Source organism: Urocitellus parryii, chromosome 8 (assembly GCF_045843805.1).
Source record: "Urocitellus parryii isolate mUroPar1 chromosome 8, mUroPar1.hap1, whole genome shotgun sequence".
Classification (NCBI taxonomy): domain Eukaryota; kingdom Metazoa; phylum Chordata; class Mammalia; order Rodentia; family Sciuridae; genus Urocitellus; species Urocitellus parryii.
In genome coordinates this window covers 7110246-7123850 of record NC_135538.1, presented here as the reverse complement: position 1 = coordinate 7123850, position 13605 = coordinate 7110246, and the positions used below count along the sequence as shown (strand labels likewise).

Here is a 13605-nt window from a genome sequence, read left to right as displayed (position 1 = left end):
GTGAGAACATTAGCCCAATGCCGAAGGAAAGACATTAAAGATAGCATCAGACCAGCGTTAGTGGATGGGGTCAGTGTATGAGGGACTTCCTCAGACTTCTCGGCTCCCTTCTCTGCGATCCTACAGGCCTCTTACTCCTGTAAGCAATGGTTCCTTATGAAAACAAGCTAACTCACTGTATTTGTTCATTTGAAATTGGTAAGAACAATGTAGAACATGAAAATATCGAAACTCAAAAAAAGAAAATATTGAAAATCTCCACCCCACCCCCCAAAAAAACAACTCAAAACAAAGTAAGTACAGGGTTTATTTTCAATAAATGGCATAGCTGTGTTGCCTTATTATTACAGAATCCAGTAGGTCCATGAAAAATTTATCCACGATAGTACAAAAGGGGCTGAGGGTCGGCAGCAGCTGTGTACAGCGTCTCGGTTTGATTACTGTCGATTATTTCTGAGCACTCCGAATACCTTACCCACGTTCCAGCTTCTAGGTAAGTGGATGCTTTGCTCTATCTCCCATTCAGTTATTCCTCATTATTTCTTCAATCCAATTCACGAACCTTGAGACGCGGACGTAGACTCCTGGCTTATTGGGACGAGCGCACCCAAGGCCCCAAGAAGTGACTCCTTGCAAAATGTATTTGTCCTTCTCGAAGCAAACCAGAGGCCCTCCACTGTCCCCCTAGATGGAGGGAGGGAAAAATCCATATGAAGATTAAACTTCCCTTCTTTGATTATGGGATGCCACCTTCTGCCATCAGTAGGTAAGTTTCCCAGGATTTGAAGTCAGGAAGAAACTTATTGACGTATCCTTTGAACATTTGCAGCATTTAAGTACTTAACGAATCCTATTCAGCAAAACCATCCTGTTCCATTTTCCCTGGGAAATGATCCCTGTGGATGCTGCTGCCTGGAGGCTTCTCTGAGGCCCAGCCAGCCTGAGCACAGTGGTCAAGTGGTACAACTAGTTTCTGGCCTGGACCCTCCCCCCCCCAGACCCCCGTCCACCAGCCCAGCTCAGGGAGGCCTGTGGCCTGTGGCAGCTGTGGTACTGAACACACACCCTGACTGTCCTTCTGGAACTTGAGGCCTGAGAAATTATCCCAGATGTTCTAGGGTTTCTCGACAACATTGAGACTGGCACTTGGGTTGCGATTCCTTCTTGACTTTGCCACTTTGTGACTGCAATGTCTAAGGGGCTGAGACAGGCCAGCCCAAGACCAGCTTGGGTCTCTATAACCCTTTCTTACCTGGCAGCTGTCCGTGCCGCCGTCCAAATGCCCAGCACACAGCTCTGTTGGTCTGACTCTGCCGTTCAGATACTCATAGCGATTGCACACCTTATTCTCGATCACAGGCAGGTGGGCCTCCTTGAGATAACCAGCACCAGAGGTCCCTGTGTTTAAAGAGTCAAGAAACCGTTACTGGACCCAGCACATGCTCTGGAGGAGACTTCAGAACGTCAGAGCAGCCGCGAAGAGTCTCTTGTCTGTGTGGCTGTGTGCTGTGAGTATTCATATTATAATATTATTAAAATATTATAACTTTAAAAACTGATAGCTAATATAATAGGTGGCAGTTGTCCTGATTCACTTTCTAATCCACATTTCTTTAACAGGGAGAGGGAACATTCTCCTATACATTTGTTTTACTAGTTGCATTTCTTCTTTTGGTGAAAACTGATATTTTTTCTTTGCCAAATTGAGTAGAGCATTTGCAGAATTGCCAAAGGAAATAAATACTGCTTTCCCAGATGGACCCACCCAGGGACAGCTCAGTGTTTTCACAGATAATACAGTTTTCCAATTTTGCAAGCCCAGCTTTCGCCGAAGTTTTGCAACATATCTTTGCTTTGCTGGCACGGGACAGCCCAGAAATGACGTACTATCTCTTCCCCAAAGACTGTGACTGAACTTAGATGGTCGATGTGGGTTCAGTCAGTCTGGAGATCACAGGAGCCCTCAAGAGGCCTGTCCCAGGGTCCGGCTGGAAAGCCGAGCCCAGCCTTGGCTGGCAGAGCGGCCTTGGAGGAGGGGTCTGCCTAGGAAGAAAGCTGTGGGCAGGGAGCAGGGCTGGAACTGAGTAGCTCAGTGCAGACCTCCTTCTCAAACCATTTGGCCAAAGGTTAAGCTATCCAAGGGTCACTGCTGTCACATCTGCTTTCTGAGCAAGACAGACGTCCTGAAGCCAGTGAACAATCCTTGGCAGTGTGACGGGAAGTTGATGGGTCTGTGAGGAAGTGCTGCCTCCCTGTGGCCAAAGTGGAGAAGGCACTTCTGGGGGCTGGGAAGCTGTGGGTAATGGGGGACAGAAACCCTTGTGGAGCTGTGAGGAGGGGGCAAGGAGGAAAGCCAGCTGAGATCCCTGAAGGCACCCCGGATGGCAGGTTGGAGGTTGGCCTGGGAGAGCCCCTTGGCCTCAAGGCTTGCTTTGCTTTGGAATATTGAAGCCAGAGAAAGTCTGGAGGTGTGAGAGGAGAGGAGACTTTTGATCTCACACTGAGAACATGATTTAATCTGAAGTATCTGGGCTTAAGTTTTGTCATGGGACGACTCCTGGGGAGTGACTTCTGAGATTCATATTCTCAATGGATGTGTGTCAGGACCAGGAGAGACAGGAACCCAGTGCAGGGTGGCAGTCAGAAGTATGTGGATGGAGAAGGGGGGCAGAAGAAACAGTGAATGGACTTGGGAGTCAGGCAGACTGGCCTCTCTCAGGGCTCAACCACCCACAGCTTATGTGATGTCCATTGGTAGTGATGATGGTGGCAGTGATGCTGTTGGTGGTGATGGTGATGGTGATGGTGATGGTGATGGCAATGGTGATGGTGATAGTAATGATGGTGGTGATGATGATGGTGATAATGATGCTGATGGTGATGGTGATGGTGATGGCAATAGTGATGGTGATGATGGTGATGGTGGTGATGGTGATAGTAATGATGGTGGTGATGATGATGGTGATAATGATGGTGATAGTGATGGTGATGATGGTGATGGTGGTGATGGTGATGGTGATAATGATGGTGATGGTGATGGTGATGGTGATGGTGATGGTGATGGTGATAATGATGCTGATGGTGATGGTGATGGCAATGGTGATGGTGATGATGGTGATGGTGGTGATGATGATGGTGATAATGATGGTGATGGTGATGGTGATGGCAATGGTGATGGTGATGATGGTGATGGTGGTGATGATGATGGTGATAATGATGCTGATGGTGATGGTGATGGTGATGGTGATGGCAATAGTGATGGTGATGATGGTGATGGTGGTGATGGTGATAGTAATGATGGTGGTGATGATGATGGTGATAATGATGGTGATGGTGATGGTGGTGATGGTGATGGTGGTGATGGTGATGGTGGTGATGGTGATAGTAATGATGGTGGTGATGATGATGGTGATAATGATGGTGATGGTGATGGTGGTGATGGTGATGGTGGTGATGGTGATGGTGGTGATGGTGATGGTGATGGTGATGGCAGTGGTGATGGTGATAATGATGGTGATGGTGATGGTGATGGCAATGGTGATGGTGATGATGGTGATGGTGGTGATGGTGATGGTGATAATGATGGTGATGGTGATGGTGATGGCAATGGTGATGGTGATGATGGTGATGGTGGTGATGATGATGGTGATAATGATGCTGACGGTGATGGTGATGGCAATGGTGATGGTGATGATGGTGATGGTGGTGATGATGATGCTGATGGTGATGGTGATGGCAATGGTGATGGTGATGATGGTGATGGTGATGGTGATGATGGTGGTGATGATGCTGATGGTGATGGTGATGGCAATGGTGATGGTGATGATGGTGATGGTGATGATGATGGTGATGGTGATGATGATGGTGATAATGATGCTGATGGTGATGGTGATGGTGGTGATGATGATGGTGATAATGATGCTGATGATGATGGTGATGATGGTGATGGTGATGATGATGGTGATGGTGATGGTGAAGGCAATGGTGATGGTGATGATGGTGATGGTGGTGATGATGATGGTGATAATGATGGTGATGGTGATGGTGATGGCGATGGTGATGGTGATGATGGTGATGATGATGGTGATGGTGGTGATGATAATGTGATGGTGATGGTGGTGATGGTGATGATGATGTAATGGTGATGGTGGTGTTGATGAAGATGATGGCAGTGATGGTGATAATGATGGTGGTGGTAGTGGTTGCTGAGGTTGATGCTGATTGTGGTGCTAATGGTGATGGTGCATAATTTTAGTACTCAGGATAAACTTACAGGGTAGTACAGATCATGAAACTGAGGCTTAAAGATGTCAAATAACTGCCTGATGTCACATGGAAGATGGTAGAGCCAGCTCACTCCCAGATCCTCATGAGTTTTAGGTTTGTATTTAATCAGTCAAGATGTTGTAGGGGATATGTGTTGGTTTTCTGGCTTGGGATCAGCTTTGCAGCCTAATGCTGTTGAGGGATCTACCTTTTGCCCCTGCTGGCCACAAGTGGGTCCTGCCTTCAGCTCCAGGCTGGATAGTCCTGGACAGTCCTGGACAGAAGTGGGCACAGAAATCAAGCCCGAGCTTTCAAAGCTGGGCAGACTGTTGCTTGAGCTGTGGGGGAAGTGGCCTCCGTCCTCCCTGGCAGAGCCAGAGGCAGCACAGTATCCATAGCCCAAGGGAGTCACCTGTGTGCCTAGAATGGCACCTGGAAGGAAAGGGCCAGAGGCCTGGGACATCACAGGAGCCACCCTTCTTCAGCTTACTATTAATCCCTGTTTTTATTTTCTTAATACAATTTGAGCTGGATTTTCTGTCACTTGTAATAAAGAGCCCTGTTGGATACAAACCCCATGTCATTGACGAGAGCAGCCCCTCACGCAGGGCTGAGCCTGAACGTGCCCTTTCTCGCTGCTTCTCCCACTGCAGCCCTGCAGCCGGTTTGTGGCCTAGGACCCCATCAAGGAGTGGGCACTTTCTCACCTGCAGCTGGTGGGTGGGAGCCAGGGTTCCCGGTCAGGGCTCACCCCAGGGAGCAGGCTCTCTGCTGTGCCATCCTGTACCTTCTCTGAGCCTCAGATCCCTTACTTGTAGAGCAGGAACCATGGTGTCTAACTCACAGGAGTTTAGAACATTTAACTTTTTTGTTTCAGTGCTGGGACTGCACCCAGGGCTTGGTGCATCCGAGGCGCACCATCCCTGCCTTGAAATTTTTTTAATGCAAAACACCTGGGTATACCTGATGCCCCCAGGATGGACACTTCATTTTCCACTTTTGCTTTCCTTGGCCTCAATGCCTCCCACTCAGAAGTGCAGAGGGGGAAGTGAGAGGTCAAGGAGATGAGGTTTCAAAAACAGCAGGAAAGCACAGAAAGGGGGAAACCAAGTTTGAAATGAACTAGACTGGGTGTTTGTTTGTTTGTTTGTTTTCACCCTCTTCTTTTTGAAATCCACAAAAAAATCTTTCTTCAAATTAACTTCTCTCCAGCTCCTGCAAAGCCAGTGCTCACACTAACCCTTCTGAGAAAGTGAGCAGGGACCCTCAAGCAGTGCTGGTATTCCCACAGCCAGGGCCCGCCCTAATGCACACCTTAATATCGGGGTATTTGTAAAGAGAGGAGGGGGGTCCCCAGAGTGAAGCACAGGTGCTGGCTGACACCAGATCCCACAGGAGGGCCCCCTCCGCACATACCTGTGCTGACCTGTGCTTTCTCTCCTTCCCATCTGTCACCCTGTCCCTTCCCCGACAGCCTCTCACCCGAGTTAGACACATGGGTATTTGGGAAGCAGACTAGTTCACAACTTTTGTTGTGATTGCTTTACACCAAGTTTGGGAACCCAGTATGGCTAACTTCACATAAAAAGTGACCTATACCCTGCATTTGTGGGTGGAGTCATCACCTTCTCACCTGGGGAAGCAGTGTTCACACTGCAGTCACGGGTTTGGGGACTCCAGGAGACAGTCTCCTTCCTTTTGCCTGTGTCCCTTGATAACTGATTAGGGAGGCAATAAGGTAAGGGTTCAGGCAAAAGTAGGAGGGGGCAGGACCCATTCAGGGGTAGGGACTTGTGCAACTTTCTTCAAATGCTCATTTTGTCATGAAGGCTGTAGGTCAAAGCCAGTCCAACACCAGACCTGGAATTCCTCTCACCTTGGGTCTCTCCCCAGCCAGTGATGTAGCACTCCGTCCGGTCGGCAACCACATAATTTGGGGATGGCAGGCAGATGGGGATCACTTTGTCAGTGATGGTGGCAGGTCTGTGAAAGAGAAACACCCAAAGGTGCGCGTGGTCACCCTGCGGGAGCCCCTGCATTCACCTGCTCATCGCCCACCAACGATGCCACCTGCCTGGAAGCCCCAGCGCCCAGAGCTGGTATTTCCTCGCTTCACTGACTGAAGCTCCTCCTCCTCACATTTGCCTAAAATTTTCTATGATCTAAGCAAATATCACATTTCATTTGAACAGCTTCGGTTTTGTTCGAGAACCTGCTGGGGGCTGTGGCCTTGGGGAGTTGGGATGACAAGCCTCACTCTGCATGTGTCCTGTGCAGAGTTGGAACTTTGCACCGAGTATAATTTCATATTAATTTGGAGGGCGTCAGTCAGTGGGCGGATCATCTAGATGGAGCAACTCATGAGGCTGCCCCACAGCCAGAGCACGTGTGGCCCCAGCAAGTTGCTCTATTTAGGAGCCTCAGTTTCCTTGACAATAAATGTTCCAACATCGTGGTTATAAGAATATAGTAAAATGCTGGACACTGGTGAAGGAGGATTGGAGTCCTAGGGACATTTAAACATTAGAATTCTGATGTTTAGAGCTGATTCTACTTTAGTAAGTCCAAGAGGGGGAAAGATTGGAAATAGCAGGGCATAGTGGCACACATCTGTCATCCCAGCTACTCAGGAGGCTAAAGCAAGAGGATCACAAGTTTGAGGACAACCTTAGCAACTTAGCAAGACCCTGTCCCAAAATAAAAATAAAAAGGGTCCGGGGGTATATCTCAGTGGCAGAGTGCCCCTGGGTTCAATCCTTAATTTAAAAAAAAAAAGTGAGGTGCCCTTTTCTAAGAACCATCATTCAGTGCCGCCAAACTTCAAATCAGATACGCTTTCCTGGAGGCACCAGAATAGAGCAGGCCTCTCACATGGATTTCACTCCATAGGTCCCCTCAGGGCCCACTAAACACCTTAGACCCTGGGGCGTGGAGAATGCAGGGGAGGCACTAAGGCTCAGCCCACAATATCACAGAACACGTCCTGGATCTGAAATTTACCAAATTATTGGTTTAAGCATCAGATCACCCTGGGAAGTCTCTGGGTACCTAAGGAGAAGAGACTTGTATTTGCTGGGGGTTGGGGGGGAAAATGCTGGGGATCAAGAGAGGAGTGAGCTGCATTGTGGGGGGCCAAGGGAGCCCCATTCTTTCCTTTCGAGAGTGTCCAAATACCCCAGTGTTGGGCGCAACCTCTCAGTGGATAGACCCAAAAAGGTCTCCTGAGTTTGTGACCAGACCCAGAACAGCAGCACCCAGCTCCTGACCACAGCCCTGTGCCACTGGCCCACGCTCACCACCGTGTCGTCACCTCGTCCTCTGGAACCCATCAGGCCCAAATGTGCATTTCTCAAAGCAGCAGTCTGCTTGTGAGCTGCCTCCACTGGGACCTATTTCCCAACATTCCCAACTTTGTGATATAAGCAAATTTGTCACTGTCATCTTCATAGAACTCCACCTCAACAGGAGAAATACAACCAGAGAGGACAGCAACGGTATCGTTTGCTTTCATGGAGTTTGGGGCATGGTTTTTGTTGTTGTTTTTCACATTGTGGTTTTTTAAAATACTTTTGAACTATGTAATCTCATTGTTTCCCTCAAAAGTATGCTGAGAGGGGACTCTCAGCCTGGGGTCATTGAATCACTCTCTGGTGAACAGTGAGAGAGTTCTAGAGGTCCCAGTTCACCTGGCATTTCAATTCACTCTTTTTGTACCTAAGGAAACGGAGTCCTGGTTCCTTTCTCAGGGTCAAGGCTGGCATGTGGTAGTATCAGGGCTGAGTCCAGATTTTTTGATGAAGTTTGATGCTTTTTCCCAAAATCTTGCCTTCCACCACATAGACAGCACCTCCCGACACCCACCCTGCAGCGAGGGCTCATAAAACCCAGGCATGAAACAATGTCCTCACTCTGCTCCGGGCAGGAGCCACAGGTGAGCTCGTACCTGATCAGCTTCAGCAAGGCTATATCTGCTCTTGTGGGCTCCAGGAAAAGTTTAGCCACTTCTATCTCCTGAACGTGCGGCTCAAGATTCACTTCTCGGTGTGCGCCCAAGATGACCTTGTACGAGGAAGGCCTTGAAGACCTACAAAAGACAGTGTCATCAGGAGCAGATGACCGTCCAGCCCCTACACTGGGTCCCCCTCTTTGCTATAAATATCACGTTGTCTCCCAAGACCCACAACTACTGGAACTGGTGACTTCTGAGGGATAAGAAATAAAATTCACAATTTTCCTGAACCTGGCAGTTAAGGATTGGGGACCGACGTCGGTCACAGTGAATCCCTCTGCACTGCTGTCAACCCAGGCCCACACAGTCACCTGCACTGGGTCTTTCTAGAGACACTTCTGAACTGTCACACAATTGCCCTGGCAATTCTGCTGAAGGCTTCTGCATATCCACTCCCCGGCACCAGCATCCCTGCCACAGGCGGGAGGAGGCAGGGGATGGGGAGGAGGGAGGAAGCCTTCAGGATGGGCCCTTACATCAGTTACCCAACGTACTTCTCCAAGCAGTGAGCAGCAGTCAGCACCCACTCTGGGGATATTAAACTGCCTCCACAGAAGTGCCTTCCAAATCTAGGAGAAGAAGGGAAAAAAAAAAGTCAAGATTTTAGTTCAGAGCTGATGGCTTCTCCTGCTTCCTTGCAAACCAGAAAGACACATTCATGCAATTTTGATAATGTTGCTGTTCCCAAAAGGAAAGGCTACCAGTCCAACATCAAGATGGCGGGAGCTTAGAATCACACTTCAGCCTGGGACTTTCCAGAAGCTTCCATCTACACCTGGAGGCTCCAGGCACAGCCCGGCCACGGGTAATAAAACCAGGGGCTCCTACATTAAGTCCTATCCCCACAGCTTTGACCTCTTAGCCCTGTGGCTCCAACAGCAGCCACCCTCCTGAGAACTTCCCTGGAGGGAGTTTCTTTTGACAAGACCTATGCCTAATGATGGGTGATGAGTCATTCTTCAGGGCCCTGGTGGTCCCGAAGAGCAGTGACCCATGGCAGTCTGCTGATTGCACCTGAGGACCTTGACTTTTTGAAGCTGTCCCCCATATCACTTGCCCCCATGTACTGCTTAGGCACATAATAATGGGGTGAACCACCCTGAGCCAAATCGTAATGAAAAGAACACCAAAGGTAAGCATCTGTCCACAGGCACGTTAGTAAATCGATCAGGAGCTAGGCCACCACAGCATGGAAAGAGCAGATTCACCGTGTGTGGAAGGCCAGGGTTCTTCTAGCAAGGGTTCACAAACACCAGCTCAGGAAAAGCCACCTCCGCAAGAGAGTGCAAGGGAACGTGACTGCGTGTGTGGATGACAGTCCCAAGCATGCGGAGGGGTGGCCCTGGGGTCAGCAAAACCGCTGAGCCCGCCCGTGTGAAGCAAGCAAGCCAGGAGACAAGGCTGTGTCCCACCTGTATTTGACAAGATGTGCCAGGAAGACTGACTTACTATCAAAGCACGTCAACTGAAAAGAGAGCCCTACATTTTGGTGATTTCAGACTATAATTCAGTCACGTATTTGTGAATGGGCGAGCAGTCCCTGCCTCAAATTCAAGACTTGCAAAAATGTGCAAAAGTATTTTTTTTTTTTAAGTTTGGATGCCTGAAAGATTGTAGATAATTCTGGTTTTGCCCCCTGCCAAAGGGTCACATTTCTGAAAAAATTCCCTTCTATTCATTTTACCATGAGCCGATGGTATCCATACAAACCCATGAAGAGCGTCTTCAATATTTTTCCAGCAATATCAGAGCTTGATGTAGACACTGGTGTCTACAGATTTTGACGATGGCATACCCGAGGGTGTTTATTTTTGTTTTGTTTTGTTTTGTTTTAATCCAGTTTGAGCCACGTTCAAAGTCGAAAACCCAGAATTTAAAAAAAAAAAAAATGTGTAGCTTTGTTTTCTCCTTAGAGGAATAGAGGCAGGTGTGGATGTCTCAGTGCCGCGGGTTTGTCGGGAAGGTTTGAGGGCTCTCGGTGAAGGATGGATAAGATTGTCCTTACCTTGTCCTGAGACTGATCTGCCAGGGCCAGGAGTGAGCATTGGCCACACAGCCTCCTACCACTCTTCCAGAACACTTCTTGGGCTCCACTTTAGGCTTCCCACAATCAAATGAAGACAAGGACGCTGTGACACAAAGTCAGAATAGTCACATTTGGGTCAAAGGTGTCAACCGTCACATAGTTTAAGAAGAATTCACAGCTGTGGGCCAAGCTCAGAATTCATGGCATAGTAAAGCCCAGGCAGGCGAAGTAGCAGAATCACAGGCAACATCTGGAACCTCTTTTCCAGGGTTCAAAGATGGCAATAGATAACCCAGACCCTCTTCTTTGAAGGAATTACAAGTACTTCCTCATTATGGGGAGTAGAGAAAAAATAAACTGGTATAATTCATCATTAGAATGACATCTTTACTGAGAAGACTCAGATTGGTACAAATGGCTATTTGTGTTTGTCCAACTCGAAATTTAGAACACAGAATCATCCCCAACTAAGCCAGGTGAGGTTTCCTGAAGACCACAGCAATCACCTCCACTGGAAGACATAAAGGTGTTTTATTTCCTGTGAATTTATGTGTATGTGTGCCCATGCATGTGCACGTGTGTGTGTGTGCGACTGTCAGCAGCAAGGCTAACTACCCTAAGTTGAAATTCTGCCTTCTCTCCGCCAGCTTCTGCACACCTCCTCCAGGGAGCCCCCTTCAACTGCTGTGGGGATGACCTCCACACACCTGCCCTGCTTTCCCTCTCCTTAGACTAGCCTGCAAGGTTCCTGGAGAGAGGGACTGGTGTCCGTCTTTGGTTCCCCCATTGATGGGACTGCAAGGTGAAATACTGCCCATCTTAACCAATGAGAGACCCTACTCTCTAGAGAATTTGGAGCCTGGGTTTTCCAAAGAACTTTCCAATTGCTGTGGTCTGTTCAGAGTCTATATGTGAAGCCCTTTCCAAATAGAAACATGTGATGTAAGGCTACCATCCTCCTTAACAATGAGCTTTATTTATGTTAATAGATTACGTGCATAAGCATACTAAAGTAGGCGTATTTTTACATTTGTATTAAACATACATGCACGTGCAAAATATAAGTGTTCGAAGAATAACTATGGAGATGATGGTTCCTCAGTCTCACTATTCAAAACAAAACTTAAAGTTTTTATCTATCTTTCCTTATTTGTTGTTTGTAGGGAATATGTAGGTAGAAATGAAAGTTATTGAAGTCATTCAACAAACGTGTAACTTTAAATGAACATAAGTAAACAAATGGTATTATATTTAAAGTGGTCATTCCTTCCCCCCGGGCCTCGGTGAACTCAAGGACACTGGGCTGCACAGACCACACTTGGGTTTCCAGAGGCCTTGCTGGGGCTGTGGTTGTGCAGTCTGCGTACTGTTACTTGTTCTAATCACACTTGACCTTGACACAGAACCTTTCAGGAAAGCTGCTTAATGAAGTGCACAAGTTAATCAATGGTATTTTTTCCTTTTAAAGATGTGCTTTTCCTTGTAAATTAAACATAATGTAAAGGTTGGGGAATTTTATGAAAAATGATCATTAGGGAATTTCCCACTTAAATCAACAAAATCTAAAATCTCCCAGGGAATGAGCAATAAAATATTTTTTAAGAAAAATGATACAGTTGAAATGGAAGAAATCAAGCCATTTCTCAATCTGAAAAATCCAAATGAAACTACCCAAAACCACACATGTGCACACAAAAAGATGCCATTAACCTGGGACCATCACCCTGCACAACACTGACCTGAAGTCCTGGAAGAACTACAGTGTGTGATTTTATTCACTTACTTATTCATTCAGCAAATATGTGTTCAAATACATAGTGCCTGCTACGCACCAGGCCTGTCTCTAGGCCCAGGAGACAGAGGAAATAGAGAAGAGGTCTGTCTTCAACCCTTTCATTCTGGAAGGTCAGGGAGTAAGAAGATGACACACTGGAAGTTTCAATTGAGACCCAAAAGATGCTCAGGGGTGTTGAAAGACAAAGCCTCGTGCAGATTTCTAAGGAAATAGCTCTTCAGTGATTCTGGCTTCCTCACCATGTGGAGGTGTGAAAGAACCAGGTTCTCACAGACTGGAGGAAGCTCAAAGAATGGGAAGAGAATTGCTCCAATGGACTGTGAGGTCCCCCACCTCGCCACCACGCAGGGCAGGGCAGGTCGACCCTGCACTTGGGGAGCAGCGCTCCCATCAGCAAGGCACTCGGAGGCCTTCAGGCCTGCCTCCTGCACAAGGACGTGGCTGTCGGATTGCCAAGCCTGCCTCTTGCCTGGAAAGCCAGACCCTCCGGTGGTGACCCAGGGCTGCACCTGGGAGGTGACTGGGCCTTATCTCAAGGGAATCTGAAGTTCCTGAGTCCCAGGCACACACCACGAGGCCTGAGGCTGGGACTCCAGGCTGGTCCCACCTAGAGGCAGCCTGTTGGGGATAAGAACGGGGAGGGGGGGCAGGGAGCGGCAGTGGGTGGGCCGCAAGACAGAGTCAAGGTGGAGAGTGAAAGGGAGGGGCTTTCAGGGGAGAGACCTCTGACAGCTTCTGCAGGAAGACAAAAGCACCAGCTAGAGAAAAGGCAGCCATAAACCCACCCTAAGCCCAGGGGGTACAGGGCCCTCTCATCACGGTGCTGGCCAAGTGGCGTCCTTCCGCCATGCCCATCTCCCTCCCCCTGATGTCCCTGCAGCCACCCACAAGCAAAGCTAACAGGGCAGGGCGGCTCCCAGACTCCTGACCACTGCCCCCTACTGCCTTGGAACTTTGCAGGCCCAGGTCCTCCCGTCCAGCTCCCGTCCTTCCATGTGGCACACACCATCCACAGGAATCAAACAGCAAAGGAGTCCAGGGCAATTACCCGGGATGAGTGCTCTTGTGGTGACTCTGGTTTGTTTTCCCAGAAGTACCCAGGGACACGTCATTCCAATCATTTAAGAACTAGGGTCAATCCTCCCCAATCCAAGCTTCTTCCTCCCTCGAGTTTGGAGCCATGAGGAAGGAGCATCTCTAAGTCAGTGGCCCAAGCATGGCTGAGCAATGGGACTCTCAGCAGGAAGCAGTTGGAGCTCACTGAGGAGCGGCGCTGATTTCAGTGTGTTCTCAGGGAGACAGTTTATGGGTTTCAGTCAACATTTGTTTCCGTTCTTATTTCTTGGCCTCTGGAGGAGGTGACTCTGAGCTGCTGCTTCATGATCCCTTGCTAGACATTGGAGAGTGCTGTGGGGCCATTCTGGGGCTGGTTATATCACTCCTAAGCTTGCTCTTTTGGAGATTTGGTATCTGCCTTACCTAAGTCATGTGTATATGCACACATGTATG

General features: G+C 48.5%; 1 protein-coding gene across 2 annotated transcripts in view; it reads right to left on the bottom strand.

The window, feature by feature from the left end:
* Positions 1-289: 289 nt before the first annotated feature.
* Positions 290-13605, bottom strand: part of Plg (plasminogen) — a 35470-nt gene continuing 22154 nt past the window's right edge. For both annotated transcript variants that reach the window (XM_026393146.2, XM_026393147.2), the window contains exons 14-19: positions 10281-10404; positions 8770-8844; positions 8210-8350; positions 6143-6249; positions 1253-1398; positions 290-684 (exon numbers count right to left, since the gene is read on the bottom strand). In XM_026393146.2, coding sequence (XP_026248931.1) covers positions 523-684; positions 1253-1398; positions 6143-6249; positions 8210-8350; positions 8770-8844; positions 10281-10404 — 755 coding nt within the window. In that variant the 3' untranslated portion in view covers positions 290-522. The remainder of the gene's footprint in view (positions 685-1252; positions 1399-6142; positions 6250-8209; positions 8351-8769; positions 8845-10280; positions 10405-13605) is intronic.